Source organism: Nelumbo lutea, chromosome 4 (genome assembly GCF_056320005.1).
Source record: "Nelumbo lutea isolate HS-2025 chromosome 4, American lotus-T2T, whole genome shotgun sequence".
Taxonomy (NCBI): domain Eukaryota; kingdom Viridiplantae; phylum Streptophyta; class Magnoliopsida; order Proteales; family Nelumbonaceae; genus Nelumbo; species Nelumbo lutea.
Genome location: NC_142687.1, coordinates 19,754,737 through 19,772,824, shown reverse-complemented (window position 1 = coordinate 19,772,824; position 18,088 = coordinate 19,754,737). Strand labels below are relative to the sequence as shown.

Genomic DNA, 18,088 nt, shown 5'->3' with positions numbered 1-18,088 from the left:
TAATATATATAATATTCTAAAAAGGACGTTACCCTGAATTTCAACTAAGCCGGATGTATTCATAACAAATAATGTTCCAGCATAATCTGTATCCACACATGACAGTCATGGTAGGTCCTACACTCATGGTAAAATGAGATCGGCTTTGGGGTCAGAGCAAGCCCGTGTTCACACCGTCTCAACAGTCTCTTGCAATTTTGCATTGGGAATATCTCCCCATGAAATAAAGCACACGAGTAGGAAGATATTCCCAATGCAAGGCTGTAAAGGCTGCTCGAACGGGCATTGCCCTGATGGAAGCCGAACTCTGGTAAAATGTGTGTACACAGATGATGTTAATAACGTGTTGGTACACTTTCTGTTGTGCCACTCCAATTTCAACTGAATGAAAAGGCATGGATTTGTTAGAGGAATCGTTTGGAAAGATCAAATCATGACTGAGGTCTGGAGAGCCTTTATGTTGCAGCTGTGGACCTGTGGTGCGGCCAAAAGTGATCCACGCTTTAATGGGGCTAGTTGGAGCAACCAAATTTGAGCCCAATGGCGTCTGCCAGGTGGCAAAAAAAAAAGAAAAAAGAAGGAAAAAGCTGGTTCTATGTTTTCACAATTGAACATATGGAAAGAATCAAAGAAGAAAAAAAAACTTTCCAATACAACCGGCCGGTAGAGCTGACATCTTCTGGACATTGAGCACATAATGAATCCAGATAGTTACCCTATAAAATCAGCTTTGAATGACAACCAAATAAGCGTAGTAATGTTGGGTCTAAGAGTTGGAAAGATGGATTTTACCATCGACCTAGTTCTTTACCATAAGTTAATGATACTTTGTTTTTTCGCTTTATTTCTTTTGGAAGGATTTGCTTTTGCTTTCTGTTCAGATTGTACAGGCAGTTAATTATTGGGTGGATGTTTTTCCTATTCTACTTTTCAATACTTCATTTTTAAATGTCGATTCTTTAGAATTGACTTGTTAAATATTATTAGAATAAGATTGAAAGAAAATTAAAGCTTGAAAATAACAGGATACCATCCATTGGTAACAGAAAATGAAGACTTTTGGCAGTCCACAGACTGTTTATTTCTATCTGCTTTTCAGGACTATGACAGTAGACAATCTCCACCACAGCTTACAGCTTCTCCCAATGTTGCAAGCTTGACTGTTTATTTTATTCAATTTTGTTTTTGGCTAAGTAGTTTGACTTGTATTCACTATACAAATCTGTGACAATTCTCTCTTTACAGACAAACTGTTCTTAAAATTTTCTAGCAAACTACCCCACCTGTCTATCACATTTATTTACAGATATAGCATTTCCTACTGTGGCTTCAGCTACAGCCTCTACATGACAATCTTACTAAGTTCTTTCCCTTTTCATTACAATTTAATTTACAAAGAATCTGTCTGCATAAATTTTTTAAACCCAGAAAGGAAATATTATACCCCAAAATAATGTTCAAATGAAGCTTAATTTTTAACTGTTGATAACCACCTCTCTCTAAAACTATATACATGTGGGTATATTCCAATCAACTAACCTACCCTCATATTTAATCACCCAGAAATTAAAAAAAGAAAAGCTACTCAGATATTTTAACCTAAATTAACCATTAGGCTAATTTGGGGTTGAGGAGGCTACTCTTTAAAATAAACCTCCCCACCCCCACCCCCCTAAATTTATATGGGTCAGACCCAGATGATCACTTCCATTTTAAAAGCTGAACTTCTTCATCAAAAAAACCTTTTTCCCATCTATGACCCGAAGTCACAGACTCATAAAGAATAATATAACATGGTAATAAAAGCTATAATTAGGTAAAAGCAAATCACATCCACATGATTCCTCTCTATCCCCAACCATCTAGGAGTTTTCTAAATTTAGTAGACTTTCACCTCCTTTGTGCCTAAACCAATCATAGGTCAAACAGTCCCACAATTCCCTAAGTTAACCCCACCTCACCCCCTTCTCTCTCTCTCTGTTTCCAAGGACACACCCCCGATACAGGATTCACGCTTTTGAGTTTTGACTAAAAAATATAGTAATAAATTACTAATTAAAAATTCAATAATTTCATTTAATTTCTTTGATTTCTTTAATTTCTTTATTTTTTAATTTTAGCTGAAAGAGAAGTCAGAAATGTGGAAAAAAAAATGATGGGTGATAATAACAAAATTCATAAAAATACAGCAAAAATAAGGTCCGACCGACTGAACAGCGATCAAAAAGTTCTCAAAACAAAAGAAAAATTAAGTAGAACGAAATAGAGCCCGTCCCTCTTTTTTTCCTTCTTCTCTCGCTGCTCCGGTTTCTCCATGGGAGAGAACGAGGAACCCAGTTATTCTCTGTCAATCGATATTCGTCCCTTTAACTGAAATCGATCGAAACCCATCTGTAATCTCAAATGCCGGATTCGAAAAGACCCGGGACACCCAATTTGAGGAATACCCAGAAGAGATCTCAATATCTTTCGCCATCTTTGTTGATTTTGTTCTCGTCTCAGTGGATCTGATGGTTGTTTACGCTGCATTTTTGGGGGAATATCTGAGCTGGGTTTATAGGGTTCTCGTTGCCCTGACGACGAGGAGGCGGCAGAGACGACGATGCAGCTTCATTTCTCGCCTAGCATGAAAAGCATCACGATCTCCAGCACCAATGGGTTCCTTGACTTCATGAAGATCAAGGTCGCAGCTCGCCACATCTCTTATCGGACGCTCTTCCATACGGTCCTCATCCTTGCTTTCTTGCTGCCTTTCGTCTTTATTCTCACAGCACTTGTCACCCTCGAAGGTGTCAATAAGTGCTCGTCACTTGGTGCGTATGGTTTTTCTCTTTGGTTTTATCTAGCTCTGCTAATATTCCAATAATTCAGTTGAACGAGTCAGTTATCTCCTTGTAATTTGCATTTCATATTTTTCCCCATTAGTAGTTCTTGTTTTGAGGCCAGTAGTTGTTTGGTTTGTTCGAAGATCAGGTAATGGCCACACTAGGATCATTTCGCATATTCTTGGTTTTTGATTTGATTGAAATTGAGATTATTTTGAAATTGAAATTGGGTTCAATTTGGCTTCAGTACCATTGGAAAAACATTATTGGCTCTTTTGGTAAGTTTCTTCGGATGAGTTGGATTTGAAATTAAGATCTTTTAGTTCATTGGGTTGTTGGGAATCTGGTAGACTTATGGATCTTTCAGAGGGTCTCGTGATGTTGATTTTGTTTTTATTTCCTTTTTTTGAGGTGCTTTGGTTGAATTTGAATATGGATTTGTTATCTTCTACATTTTATATCTACATTTGATTTGGGCTACAAACCTTTTTACGTGTGGCTATTGATTATATTCCACGGTTAGGTTCTTATTATTTTCCCCCTTTTCTGGATTTTTCAGTTCTATTGAATTGCTTCACATGTGGGACTGACATTCTCCATTTGATGGCTCACTTTTGGAGTCATAGTCCTTTTCTGCATTTCTTTTTTGTGATTGGCGTTTGTTCTCATGAACTTTGTTTTGCAATTTTAATTTGATTGTTGGGTTTCTTTATGAGTCCCATTCACTATTTTTTTGGAAATTTGTCAAGGTTTACAACCCATCACATGACTAGAAAGTAGGGTTTGAATCTTGTTCTAGTCATTCATATTCATATGTTACCTCTTGAACTGGCTTACCCTCAGTACTGAGATAATACGGATGAAAATTCAAACATTAGTATGCTCAATTTTGTTTGCTTATTTCTTGGTCCCTGATTCAATTGGCATTTCGGGATTATTAGTTTTTATTCTAATTTTATAGTTTTCCTTCATCCTATTATCATTTTGACAGGTATTATGAAAACTTGAATAGAATTAAAAGGAGGAAGAGATACTCTTAGGGAGTAGACTGCATCAAACTTTTTCTTCTTTTAATCATCTTACTGCATACATTTTCAGTACTTCAATTAACTGTCTATTTTTTCTTTTGATTACACAATCGATACACTATTTTTATGTCTTTCTGCTTCAGATTGTTTGGGCAGGAGATTGGGACCCAGATTTCTTGGTAGGGCTGATGATTCAATTGTAAGTATCTATTTCTTGTTATGCACTTTTAGTTTATTTTAATAATATTAAAAATGTACACACTATATTTTATGGTAAAGTTTAAAATGACTGACTTAATGGTCTGGAAACTTTTGGTGACATTGTTCATATTGGGTGGTCATATGCAGAGGCTGGTTAGAGATTTATACAAGGTACTAAACCAAGTGAATTCTGAGGAAATACCACCTAACCTCGAGCTTCCAGAATCTTTTAGCCAACTTGTTTCTGAAATGAAGAACAACCAATATGATGCCAAGACATTTGCTATCAAGCTAAAGGCAATGGTATGTTGTCAATCTATTATTTTAATTGTTCTTTTTGAAAGATATATATTTGTATTAAAAAGAGGGAGAGGATCCCTGAGAAAGGCTATACAAAAAGAGAAATAGCTTCTGAAACCACCCAGGAAGGAGAACTACACATGAATGGCTACCCGGGAGTTCCGTCAGAATAAAAAATAATACTATACCATCATTTAAAAAAATGAGAAAAATTAAAAGTATAAACTTCCTTGTAAGCATGATCCAAAAAGTAATCTGACACTCCATCTTTCCTTTTCAACTGATCTATAAAGCTGCACTCCATCTACACGTTCACAAGTGCAGTCATAATCATAATGGTTTCTGGTTTCAATTAGAAGTCCTAAGAGTTGTATCAATCATTCAGTAACACTTCCTGTAAGTTATCATAAATATTAATTTGGACAATGTTCATGAATTATCAACATGTTCTTTTACTTGGGATCTAGGATTTTACTTTATGAAAACCACTATATCTTTAACTTTTTAAGATTTTTCCGTTGAGGGCCAACCAGTCTGAAGTGAGACCATAAAATTAATGTGGTATCAGGAGCTCCAGAGTTTCAAAACTCTAGCATCTTAATAGATTACGATGTTGTGTCTGATGCCAATGAATTGGTGTCTGTACTCTGATGGTATCTAACATAGCAGTGAGGGTGGAAAATCACCCTTCTTTAGGTGAAGCCGATCAAGTTGGAGATTTTTTGGATCTCTATTAGACCTGGCAATTGGGTTGGATGGATCGGGTTCAGGTTGGGTTAAGACACCTTGGGTTGATTTCGAGTCGGGTTGAATTTTGAGTTGGGTTGGCAAATGCTAGACCCTGATACTAAATGTTTGGGTTAACCCACGGGTCAATTCAGTTCATCCCTTAAAATAAAGAAAAATACATGAAAATGCCAATACAGGTGGTCCGGGCCGTGCTGGGCCTGGGGTTCCAGGTCCACGGGCCGGCACGGCACGCACAGTCACGGCCCGGCCCGTCATGGTCTGGCACGGCACGTCCCATGGGCCACGCTCGGCCTACCCATTGAACTAGACGTTGGGGGGTCCCCAACGGCTATTTCAGTTTTTGTTGGGTTTTCTTACAGAAATACCCCCCCCCCCCCCAACAGCTATAACCAGCTATATAGGGGGGTATTTATGTATTTTGGTTTTTTTTTTTGGGGGGGGGAGAAAGAATGACACAAATGCCCCCAACAGATATATAGCAGCTAGTTTGGGGGGCATTTTGGGTAAAGTGATAAATAACTTTACAATGACCAAAATACCCCTCCCAACAACTAAAAAATGACTAGTTTTTAGGGTATTTTGGGCAATTGAATTATTTTCAATTCCTATAAATAGCCCTATTCTCCACCATTATCATCACACGAATTCAACAATTCCTATAAAAAGCCCTATCCTCCACCATTTTCAATTCCTACAATGATCAAGGTCAAGAACAATAGAAGAAAATGATGAAATCAATATTTTTTGTATAGTTGTATAGCATTTTTTCAAATTATTGTAAATTTTGTTTTAATTTTATTTAATTTATTTGATATTTTTTAATAACGTAATTTTTTATTTTCAATTTGTAACTATATTGTATTTTTATATTTTATTAATTTATTCTATTTTCCAATTTTTATATTTCATTCATCCAACCATTGTATGCTTTGTATCATTCAAATTTAAATGAAATAAAATTCCTATTTTTCTTCCAATTTGTTATTCACTTTGAGTCTTTGTCTCTTTCACTTCTTATTTGGTCAAGTATTTTTTTTTCATTTCTTTGTTAGATTTCTTATTTTTTCAAATAGTTCCCAAAGGAAAGTTAAATATTTTAGTTTTACTTAGCAAAGAAAAAAAATAAAATAAAAAAAACCAGTCTGGCCTGTTTGGCCCACAACACGGCCTTCAGCCCGCCTGGCCCAGGCCCGCGGCATGGCGTGGCACGGGCTTGGGCTGTGCCGATCTGAGTCCCCAAATTATCCCTGGGGAGGGCAGCACAGCCTGTTTTACACCTCTAAATACCAAAATTGAAGGAATTAACCTTAAAATTCCAAACATAAAATAAAAAACTTGAACATTCAACAATTCAATGAGTAAAAGATAAAAAGTAAAGATCAAAAATGGAAACTTCTAACAATAAATAAATAGTCCCATCAGCGGGTGGACCCATGACCCAACCCGACCCAGTTTTTCCTGGTTGGGTCAGGTCAGATCATTCTCAAATTCAGGTAGCTAAATATGAGACCCTAACCCTGTTTTTTCGGGTTGGGTTGGGTCGGGTTTCAGATTGGGTCAACTTTTTGCCATGTCTAATCTCTATAGATGAGTCACAATAATCTTAAATGTGCTCATTCTGTTAGCAGCATCATCTTGACTGATCATTTGTTCAATTTTGTCAATCTGAGACGTTTTTGCTTGTCTTATCTTTGTTTCAACTTATGTGTAAATGATAACAAATTTGAACAACTCTTTTAGGTCCAAATTTATCCACTTTTGTTAAAGGCAATTCTTACTAGTACATTGGAAAGTGTTTGGAAGTGATCCATTATGCATTGGAATTAGTCATCCTTATTTTCAGTCCAACTTCTCCTCTAGTTTTTAGTCATTTTTTCCGGTTCCAAAAGCTGTAATGTGCTCTAAAAGAGTCGATAATCTGATAATTGAACAGCAGCAGCTGCAACGACAACAACAAAAACCTTGTCCCAACTACATGGGGCTGTCAGTTCACAAGAATCCCATTTTGTTTTTCCACTCTATCTACGTCTATCTATGGTTAAATTGTAGCTCTCTAGTCATTTTTCATTCATCCGTTCATCATGGTCATCATCATCATCCAAGCCTTATCCCAACTATTTGGGGTTGGTAAATTGAATCCTGTTTTGCCATACCATTCTGTTTAATGCCACATGGCCCATATCCAATGTTAAAGTATGGGCGCTTAAATGATTTCTTACTACTTTGAGCATTGTCCTTTTTGGTCTACTCCTAGCCCTTCTAGCCCCTCCAACTTGCAACAGATCACTTCTTATGGGTACTGTTGAAGGTCTTCTGTGCACATGACCAAACCATTTTAGTGTACTTTCTCTCATTTAATCACCTATTGGAGCTACCCCTAGGTTCCTTTGAGTGATTTCATTTCCCTGTCATTTCTATTTTTTCATTCATCTATCTCAGCGTATGCATTTCTGCCACTACATTCTTTGGACTCTAGTAGTCATTTTTCATTACTTTACTCAAAACTGATCGTTAATGTAGCCAAGCATAGGCCTTCTACACCCCCTATTAAATAATGTTAGAATCTGTTAAAATGGTACAGCAATTTTTTTTTCTTGATAAATGATGGTACAGCAATATGTTACTGTTGCATTCATCATTATTAGAGATTATGTTTCTCCTTCCCTCTTTTGTCAACTTCCACTCAACGGTAACATGTGGGAAAACTAAAAACTGAGGTGGTATGGGTTGGTCACTTGCTTTGACCTTTCGATGCATGGATACTATGCAGAACCCTGTTTTTGTGACTTGCTCTCCTTTTCTTCTTTCCTTTTGTTCCTTTCGTTCATTCTTCCCTTCCTTTTTCCCTTTCTTTCCTTACAATTTTGGCACCATTAGTCCTCCAAAATACCAATATATTTTTCTGAAATGCTTCCGGTATAGATAGGACATGGTGATTTTCTTTTTGCATGGTGCTTCTTTGATACATGCATGTCTACTTGTTTCAACTGAAGAAATTCATTATGCAGATGGAGAAATTTGATAGGGAGGCCAAGGCATCCAAGTTTGCGGAACTGATAAACAAGCATTTTGCAGCTAGTGCTATTCCAAAAGGCATCCATTGTCTCTCTCTGCGCTTGACTGATGAGTACTCCTCCAATGCGCATGCACGCAGACAGTTGCCATCCCCAGAGTTTCTCCCTTTGCTCTCTGACAACTCTTACCATCATTTCATATTGGCATCTGATAACATCCTGGCAGCTTCTGTTGTGGTCACTTCTACTGCTCAGTCCTCTCAAAAACCTGAGAAAATAGTCTTCCATGTTATCACTGATAAAAAGACTTATGCGGGTATGCACTCATGGTTTGCACTGAACCCTCTCCCTCCAGCAATTGTTGAGGTCAGAGGTGTTCATCAATTTGACTGGTTAACAAGAGAGAATGTACCTGTACTAGAAGCCATAGAGAGCCACTATGGGATCAGAAAGTACTACCATGGGAACCATAATGTTGGAGCCAATCTTAGTGAGACTACTCCACGGATATTTGCTTCAAAATTGCAGTCGAGAAGTCCGAAGTACATTTCATTACTTAACCATCTCCGCATTTATCTCCCAGAGGTAACTGGATGTAAAATCAGATCCTTTTTTATTCTTTTGCATGTTGAGATTTGAATTTTAAGATTCTTGAGTCTAGAAGAACTTCGTTTGAAGTGATAATGAGTTTGAAAATTTCTTGGGAATATGTATATGATTTGGCATAATCAAAAAAAGAAAGAAAGGAAGCCACAAAAAGGATAAAAAAAAGACCAAAAAATGTTTTCTACATTACTTGCTTACTGCATAAGTGTGAATATTTTTAATTCTCTCTGACTTGTTCCCTTAAAGCGATCTGGATATGTTTCCTGAATTGTCTCTGCATTCTTCGTTTTGCTACAGGAAACATCAAAGCAATTATTTATTTTCATCCGGTTTATTTATATTGGAAGATGCACCCTGTGAAAAAGGGAAAGAAAGAAAGGAAAAAATGTTAAATGTGAGCACAGCTTTTCAAAATTCAAATAATGATTATAACTGTGCCTCTAAATCCATTTTCTTTTATTTGGACTGTCAGAAGCTTCCTTATATTTATATTCCCAAGGCTTTGCTTGTTTTGTTGATTTTTTTTTAGTTCTAGAAAAAATTTTGTCGTCATAAATTCTTGTCAAAATTTATTTCTTGGATTACTTTCTTATTGTTTGTGATCATTTTAGAAAATAGTAGAAGACTATGATCGACTAAAGAACTTGGACAAAATAGAGCTTTTTATTAACAAATGTTCAGCCACCATTTCTTCCAAGTGGATCAAATCAATCAAAAGACCCAACTGGGTGAGACCCACTGTTCAAAATATCGCACTAATAGAGAAGAGAGAGTTACAAGAGCACTAGGAACCCCCTGTCTTCCTACTCGTTTCTGCCTTTTGGAAAACAATGCCCTATTAAAAGTTCAGGAAGTTGTTCTCAAGTTCTCTCAAGTTAAATGTTTCCAAAAATTCTAAGTTTTGTCAAACCAAAAACTGGGAACATTGTAAAATCCTGGAAAGTACTTTGTTTCTAACTCTATTTGAACAATATTTGAACAATAACAATGATTAAAGAGCTTTATTGATGATGGATATAAGAAAACTTACTTTCTAATGTTTTCCTGCAAAAAAATGATACCCAATGGAAAATGCGACAAACTTTAAGAGAAAAGATTTTAGAAGTTGGATGTGTGAGCAATAACTAGAAGGAAAGGTCAGGCTGATCCAATGTCTTTCTGTCTAAAGAGGATAAGATTGATTTGTGAGTTGCTGTTCTTGCTATGTGGGTTTTGTTCCTTTTTGGGGTGTGTGTTCATCATTTTTCCCTCTATTATGTGGAGGGGCCATCGCCAAATATTTGGGATGCAAGTGTTTCTTAGTTCCTGTTGTCAATGCTTGTAATGTTTTTTATAGACCTTAGGATTCCCTAGAATATTTTACCTTGTATTTTTTTGTTGTTCTTGTATAGATATTTCTGATTGTGTTCTTGTTGATTACTTTGTTGTGTATTATGAACAGCTTTTCCCAAACCTTGACAAGGTGGTCTTTTTAGATGATGATGTTGTAATTCAGCGTGACCTGTCAGCACTGTGGGAGATTGACTTAGAGGGCAAGGTTAATGGGGCTGTAGAAACCTGTAAAGGTGAAGATGATTGGGTAATGTCCAAACGTTTCAAGAACTACTTCAATTTTTCTCATCCTCTCATAGCAAAGAAATTGAACCCTGATGAATGTGCATGGGCATATGGGATGAACATCTTTGATCTACGTGCATGGAGGAAGACAAATATCAGAGAGACATATCATTCCTGGTTGAAAGAGGTAAAGGACAAGTTCTACTGTTATCATCATTATCATCATCGCTGGTTTTTTTTCTTACTTCACAAGGATAGGAGAACATGCTTTTCATGGATATCTGGTTACTTATGTCCTAGTTGTAAGACATACAGGAGCCCGGCACATTGTGTGCTGCCATGTAAGTGGTACAATAGGTAGGGTCGTAAGACCTCCCATTTAGAAAATGTGGGAAATTGGAAATTGGTCAACTTCAACGGTTCAACCACTGTTCTGTAGAGGCATAGTTCATTAGTTGGCTTCATTCTCCCTAGTTTTCAACTTCAATTGTTTTATACATAGGTCATTAATTCAAACACCTAGATTCAACTATAACTGTGTCTGCTTGAAAGTTCTATTTCTTATTGCTGGTTTTTTGGCCTGGTGTAGAATCTGAAGTCAAACTTGACAATGTGGAAGCTTGGGACACTACCACCTGCTCTTATTGCATTCAAAGACCATGTTCACCCAATTGATCCTTCCTGGCACATGCTTGGTTTGGGTTACCAGAATAACACTGACATTGAAAGTGTGAAGAAAGCTGCAGTTATCCACTACAATGGCCAGTCCAAGCCATGGCTAGAGATTGGCTTTGAGCAGCTCCGGCCATTTTGGACCAAGTATGTCAATTACTCCAATGATTTTGTAAGGAACTGCCACATCTTGGAGTCATAGTAGATAAATGGAAGAGCAAGAAACAGAGAGAGAGAGAGAGAGAGACAGAAAGATTTAATTGGGATGGGTTCCCATTAGATTTGCCGCTCAAAATTTTCATGACATTCATTTAAGAAAACAAGAAATTTGGTCATGCAGGCAATGCTGTTGGATTCAGATACTCTGTCATCCCTCCACTGTTAAAGACGAGGACCTTCATTACTGGTGGGCATGAGAAACATTCTTTCCATCTGTAACATAGTAATCCATGCTTTATTTGTTTGGTTAAAGAAGGGCAATCTTCAATTTTGTCTTCCCAAGGGATATTTGACGTTACCTTGTCTCTTGGCTGGAAGAGTGCTGGGTGCAGGCAATGCAGAATAAGGGTAATGGCACCACTCAGAAATGTGAACTTGGATGCCAATTATATATACAAATATATAAAAGAAATGGGAAGCCTTGAACTGGTTCCTTTGTAAGCCACTCTTGGATATCCTTTTTTTCATCAATTACTTTTTTCCCTTTTTTTTTAATATTGGCCGAGCCCCCTAATTTTTTGGTATTGTATTCATCATTTTGATTCTTATAAAGTGGCTCATGGAGATTGCTGTGTTACGGATCTCATTAGATTGGAGAGCTATTCTTAGGGTATTTGTTACTCTGGATCCATGATAATATTGAAAATGTGCAGATTATTCTTTTTTCTCTTTTGTCCTCTCTGCATCATTTCTTGATTCTTATAAAGTGTGTCATGGAGATTTTACGGATCTTATCAGATTTTAGAGCTTTTCTTAGGGTATTTGTTATTCTGGATCCATGATAATATTGAAAACATGCAGATTTTTCTTTTTCTCTTTTGTTCTCTCTGCATCATTTTTTGATTCTTATGAAGTGGGTCATGGAGATTGATGTTTTACCGATCTTATTAGACTGAGAGCTTTTATTAGGGTATTTGTTAGTCTGGATTCATGATAATATTAAAAATATGCAGATTATTCCTTTTCACTCTCTCTCTCTCTCTCTCTAGACACCGGCAGACATGACTTTAACATTGTACACCAAGGTTAAAATGCGATGACCCAACTGTGAAGAACTGGAACTTGGTGGCCATAAACTAGTGCCGACTCATGTCAGTAAATCAGTCGGATTTGTTTTTCTGCTCGAGTGGGACTAATGGCCACAATCTACTAGCTTGAATTCTTCCTCCTAATGAAGTTTTTGGCTGGCTGAATCTAGCTGTATGTTACTGCGCCAATCAAGACGGCCATGGTTTAAAACCAAGTAATTCCTTGATCTGTCAAATGCTGCCTGCAGCTAGATGTGTAAAGCAAGTGCAGTTACGAGTCGCTTTAATTCACATTCATATTCAAGCCAGTGCAATATGAATGAAGGTGAACTCTCAACATCAATCCATACCCTTTACTGAATATGCAAATTCTAACCAAACAAAATTAAACAAGGAAAGAACACAATGATATGGAGCTGCAGATGAAATCTGAATATATCATCTATCAAATCTGAGAAGTTCTTGTCTATCCTCTTTTGGTAGCTCCTCTTGTTACAATGTGTAGAGGCTCCAAAGAGTTAAACCGCTTTACTCGTATGCTTGCAAGAGGGGGCTTGTTTGTGAATCTTACAAATCTCCACCGCTTTACTCGCATGGTTTTGAGCTCGATCCAACCACAGCCTGAAGAAGATATCTGGGCTCGACCCAACAACAAACAGTTGGAGTTCTCATGATTTCATCTCTCCAGGTCAAATCCATTACCCACCTAGTAAAATACTAAAATTTGGATGTGCTAAACCAGAACTTGCGTGTGCAACAGATAATTGGACCCAGACAACAGGTTCCTTTTCATTACACATCAATCAACAAGGACGAATTAACCTACGAAAGAAGAAAACAAGACCAAGTAAATAGAATAAAGTGGATTTTCTTTTTTTTTTTTTTTTTTTTTTTTTAAAGAAGATGTTCAAAACAAGAGATTCTTCTTGCTAATAGAATTTGCTAAGCTGATAAGGACAAGAAAACCCTTACAAATTCAGTTATCCTAAATAAATTCCCTACCCCACATGGTTAGGTTCTTCATGTCTAGCCTAGGCAGTTAAAAGACTAAATTGCCCTCATTATAGAAAGAATGATTACCACTAATACGCCTGATAAGAAGGTAAAATTGCACCCTGATTGCTTTGGTTGAACCCTTTTGGCACATTTAACATTCTTTTAGTGATTTATTTTATTAGTTCCAAACCAATTTGATGACTTTTTTAGTTGAATTATTAGTTTCTTACCACCAATAGATTAGCATGTGTCGTTGCATTATGCATGCTTTGGTGGCCAATTGTTCCAAAGCCAAATACAAGGGTGGTTCTTTGATTCTTGATATCCCAACCACCTGGCCCAACTCAAAACTATCCAGTATATGTGACGCATTGTAATTCTCTGCACATGGTGAGATCTCCTCCGTTGAGAGTCAGGATGGGACCTTCTGATCTGAACATTTCTGTTTGACCCGGACCCATAAAGCCTTTTCAGCACATAGTGAGATACCATAGTGTAGAAGTTACAGATGGCCCACCACCAGAGCTTCTTGTGAGCTGTATAGGGGTATGAACTAGGAAGTAGGAAGGCTGAGAAGCTGTCACTGTCACTATTCTATCTATGGAAGTTAGGGAAGGGAGTTCGTAGTCGATTTCCATCCTCTTAGGAGATTGGAATAGAATGGCGGGGATGGATTCATTGACCACAGATTTCGATGACTTTGAAATCTCCGAAGTCGCCTCGTCTCTGGGGATTTTATTCAGCTCCGCAGTCTCCGATAAAAGCACCGGTTTCGTTGGTTTATCTTTCTGAACCAGAATTAAAATAAAATAAAGATAAATATTAAGGAAGATCTGTTTTGGAGGCGAGTAAACAAACCCATGATCGTTTCTCACTTTCTGGTGCGGTTTTTTATCCTCTTTGCGCCAGCCCAGCTGAGGATTTTAGTGGTTTTCCACTTCTCAGAAGACCCGGGCGCAGTTTTATCCTTTTGGGTCTGTTGTGTAATTTGCTTTACAAAAAGAGCTGATTTTGGTTTTAGGGAGGATTTTCTATTTTCTTTTCCTTTTTTAATTTTCTCTATTTGTGATATTCAATATTTTCTATAGAATTTAAATCAATATCCGCGTCGGTTGCTTTTCTTCTTCTTTTCATATCTTATGACCAATTTAGGATTTTTTTTTCATCGATAATTTAGGTGCAGTTTCCTCTTTTTGTAGATTTCCAATATCACACGTTTTATTTCTATTATGACCTTAACTTTCCGATGTTTTATATTATTCAGCTTACATGACACCCTACTGAAGATTCGGATTATCTTTTAATTTTTGTGCAGGCCCATCTCAAAAATCTCAGTTCAGTAGGTTTTTATCTCTCATACTTGACAGAAAGCCCAATTCAAGCTGAGGATCTTATCTTCTTGATTGAGTCCTTTAGAGGATACCCAGTTGGGGATCTTGGGAGGTTTGCTTCTGAAAAACTGTGACACATTCAGAGATGTCTGGAATGCAGGATCAGATAGAGATCAAGTTCCGATTGATCGACGGGTCAGATATCGGCCCTAAAAGTTATCCGGCTGCTACTAACGTTGCCACCTTGAAGGAAAGCATCATTGCCCAATGGCCTAAAGGTTGGTTCTCTGTTTGACTTCTCTCTTTCATTTATGTTGGACATGGCTTTGTAGGGAAGGCATGGTAGACGAGTTTTCTCTTTATTTATTTATTTTTTGAAGCCTCTTTAATTTGGGTCTAATCCCGAACCATTTATTAAAATTTAATCATTGCAGTGGTCATGGATTTTTGTTATCAAGTTGACTGGTTTTCCATGTTTTCATAAGGCAACAGTTAGGATGGTGTATTTAATCTCTTTAATTAACATGGGTCTCTATGGAAAATCTACTTGAATGGTTTTCTCGCCGTACACATTCAGTACTTGATCTGTAGTTCTTCTGCTACAAGTCTTTTAGAAATGATCTTTATCAGAACAGTTCCAATGATCTTCTCTGTCAATTCGCTTATCCACAAATGCCCCCCTCCCTCTCTAGTTTCTGCCTTCTTCAGAAGTCCTTGAGCATCGAGATTTCTTACACCATATATTTTCTTTATAGTAGAATTATCTTACAAAACAATTCAGGATAAGGAACAGGAACTAATTGAGAGTTGTAGTCAATCAATCTGGTGGTTCTAGTCATCTACGGGCATCCTCCTTTGTTAGGAAGTTTCTACATTGACTTTCCTAAAATTTGTGATAGATGCTTCTGGATGTTGCTGCTGCACAGGATGGTTGTGCAAATGACACAGGATCAGTACGTTTATCTCATTAGATGTGTCATTGAAGGGTGTTCTATTTCGGTGTTTCCTGAAGGGAAACAGCTAATCCATGGTTAAACAAGGTCCCCTTGCAACTTTTGTTGAGGAGCCTCACATGAAGGTTCCCATTCAGTCTTATTCTACAACACTAGCTTCCGAAATAAGGAGCATAGAAAATCCCCAGTGAGATGATTAAGTTCATTGTTTGTACATGGGTAAGACCAGGACCTGGCTGTAATAGGTAGTAGTAAAAGATACACTTGAACAGACTAATTACATCAAGACGAGATTAAAGCAATACTCTCAAAATAAGTTCATGTGTTTCAACTCAACTAAAGCCTTGTTCCAACTATATGGGGTCAGCTATATGAATCTTGTTCCACCATTCTTCAGGAACCATGCTCATAACTTCATAAGGGTGGCAAAAAGTTCTAAGGCTGGCTGCCAACCTGGCATAACCCTCCTTCATCCCGGCTTGGAATTGGCTATGTAAGACAAGCTCAACATGGCAGAACTCAAAAGTTCGAATTACTATTGTTTAATATTGTAACTGTTGTCTTTCTCTCAATTAATTCTTATTTATAGTACTATAATTCCATTGTGGATTAATTAATTTGTTATTTTTCTTGTTGCTTTCTATACTTGGGAAATCAATTAGGCATTATCAATAAGTTTAAACCGGTTGTCTATTTAACCAGAGAAGGAGAATGGTCCAAGGACAGTAAAAGACCTCAAGATAATAAGTGCAGGAAAGATATTGGAGAACAATAAGACATTGGCAGAATGCAGGAGCCCAATATATGGTATCCCAGGGGGAGTTACAACCATGCACGTTATTGTTCAACCTCCTCCAGACAGAGGTTCAGGTATGCTTAAAAGATTTCTGAAACTATGGCTAGGAAAAGAAAACATATTATGCTCCCTACGACCCAAATTTACAGGACCCATTAATTTTAGTGCTCATACAATGGCGTTCCTTGAATAGAGTAAGACCAAACTTAACATTTCTAGCTATCAGCAGATGAACCTTTATTCTCCACTTTTTTAACGTACTCTTCCCCTTATTTGAGCTTTCTAAGTTCCTTTCGTGTTGTGTATGGTCAGTCTGATGTTTTTGGCAAAGTGGGGAATTTTTTTTTTTCTTTGGATGATCATTAAGCATACCCTGTATTTGTTTTTTGTTTTCCCCTTATGCCTCTTAATTCTTTAGTTCCATGATTTCATGATTAGCCACGATTCTTTTAAATTAAACAGAGAAGAAAGCATCGTATCATCAAAAGCAGAACAGCTGTGGTTGTGTTATTTTGTGAGTTGCAGTTCAGATTGGGGTGGAGATCATAGACAGGTGGGTTTAATTGACAGAGTATACATTTCATGCTTCTTTCTGCTAGACTACAACGGTTTAATTGGTCCAGTTTTGCTCTTTGTTTTGCTGAAGGAATAGAGCGGAAGAGCGGGAGCAGATGTTGGTGAATATCAAGGAATAGTTGGCAGCTGACTTGAAGCATATCCAGTCACAATTCACATTTTAATTGGGGTCTTTAAATCCTTCTATACAAGGTTGTTTTGCCTTGCGTAAAATTGCAATATTTGCCAATTCTTGGAGTCAATTGGATTCTACTATTTGTAATTTTTCTGTTTTAGTTTTGTAGTTTCTATTAAGTAGCACACTTTATTTTCTTTTCCATGGATTGTTCATCAGATAAAAGGTGTCATTTGTTTGAAAAGAGAAAAATGTGTGTTAATAGTTTACACTGAATCTTCAACATTATGGAATGAATTCATTGTTGTGAACTTCTTGCAAGCATTCAGATGGAAAACCAGATATGGGTCTAAGACAAGAAGTAATTAAGGAAATAATAACTGGTCAAACATCAATTACTTGTTGATCCTTGGTGGTGAATCAATTAGTCTAAATATCGAAGTGCACTGAATATTATTCATTTATTACATTTAATTAACGATTGAATGTTTCTACTGACCTTTGCCCATTAAAATGGGGTTAGGTCAGGTTAGGTTAGGTTGGATTGGTGTTTGGTCATGTCATTTTCTGATTACAGGCTTCTCTAGCGATAGCACGGATCTTGACCTAATCACCCAACAACAATTCAGATTCAAGCTTCTTAACCAAATTTAAGGGTTACGCATTCAAATGACAAATCAGTAGGACTAGGACTTGCATTTTTGTAATTTTTATATGATTTAAAGGTTATGAAAATACTTGAAAAAAGTACTTGTTTTTTTTTGTTTTTCTTTATATAAATTGTTATATTTTTTTTCTTTTAATAATTTATTAAAAATTTTAAAAATTAAATTGGATTGTATCAAATTCAGATCGGTGTTAATGAGATCCGATTGAATCTTCAGATTGGATTGGACCTGGTTTGCATTATCACATTGGATTTGGATATACCCCTTTTTAAATCTGATCCAATTCGATTAAATCCCAAATAGAGACTGTATTTTTTGTTGGGAAGTGGAAAACATGAATCACATCACATCCTACGAGATTGTCATCATATAAGGGAAGTTTGGATGCTGGTGGATGAAGTGTTTGAAGTCCCTATGAACAAGAATGAAAACTTTATGGATTGGTAGAAAAGA

The 18,088-nt window shown here is 36.9% G+C and overlaps 2 protein-coding genes across 6 annotated transcripts; both read left to right on the top strand.

Annotated features, from left to right (window-relative positions):
• Nucleotides 1–1,980: 1,980 nt before the first annotated feature.
• LOC148854418 (putative galacturonosyltransferase 14) lies at nucleotides 1,981–11,837 on the top strand. The gene is made up of 6 exons (XM_088941049.1): nucleotides 1,981–2,813; nucleotides 3,997–4,052; nucleotides 4,202–4,357; nucleotides 8,113–8,703; nucleotides 10,166–10,468; nucleotides 10,871–11,837. Exons 1-6 carry the CDS (start codon nucleotides 2,603–2,605, stop codon nucleotides 11,153–11,155), a joined length of 1,602 nt encoding a protein of 533 aa, XP_088797175.1. The 5' UTR covers nucleotides 1,981–2,602; the 3' UTR covers nucleotides 11,156–11,837.
• A 1,909-nt stretch (nucleotides 11,838–13,746) lies between these two features.
• LOC148854417 (membrane-anchored ubiquitin-fold protein 1-like) lies at nucleotides 13,747–17,278 on the top strand. Of its 5 annotated transcripts, none has more exons than XM_088941048.1 (5): nucleotides 13,747–14,040; nucleotides 14,512–14,805; nucleotides 16,183–16,350; nucleotides 16,739–16,829; nucleotides 16,929–17,278. In XM_088941048.1, exons 2-4 carry the CDS (start codon nucleotides 14,673–14,675, stop codon nucleotides 16,792–16,794), a joined length of 357 nt encoding a protein of 118 aa, XP_088797174.1. In that variant the 5' UTR covers nucleotides 13,747–14,040; nucleotides 14,512–14,672; the 3' UTR covers nucleotides 16,795–16,829; nucleotides 16,929–17,278. The 5 variants fall into 5 exon arrangements, with proteins under 5 accessions (XP_088797174.1, XP_088797171.1, XP_088797173.1 ...); XM_088941045.1 differs by having other exon boundaries at nucleotides 16,923–17,278; XM_088941047.1 differs by having other exon boundaries at nucleotides 13,776–14,170.
• The last annotated feature ends 810 nt before the right edge of the window (nucleotides 17,279–18,088 follow it).

What these genes read in the sequence shown, in the direction of transcription:
- LOC148854418 (XM_088941049.1), top strand. Translation starts at nt 2,603, where the DNA reads ATGCAGCTTCATTTCTCGCCTAGCATGAAAAGCATCACGATCTCCAGC. An exon ending in CTATCAAGCTAAAGGCAATG is followed by an intron (nt 4,358 to 8,112) that starts GTATGTTGTCAA and finishes TTCATTATGCAG; the next exon opens with ATGGAGAAATTTGATAGGGA. An exon ending in TCCGCATTTATCTCCCAGAG is followed by an intron (nt 8,704 to 10,165) that starts GTAACTGGATGT and finishes TATTATGAACAG; the next exon opens with CTTTTCCCAAACCTTGACAA.
- LOC148854417 (XM_088941048.1), top strand. Translation starts at nt 14,673, where the DNA reads ATGTCTGGAATGCAGGATCAGATAGAGATCAAGTTCCGATTGATCGAC. An exon ending in CATTGCCCAATGGCCTAAAG is followed by an intron (nt 14,806 to 16,182) that starts GTTGGTTCTCTG and finishes CTATTTAACCAG; the next exon opens with AGAAGGAGAATGGTCCAAGG. An exon ending in TCCTCCAGACAGAGGTTCAG is followed by an intron (nt 16,351 to 16,738) that starts GTATGCTTAAAA and finishes TAAATTAAACAG; the next exon opens with AGAAGAAAGCATCGTATCAT.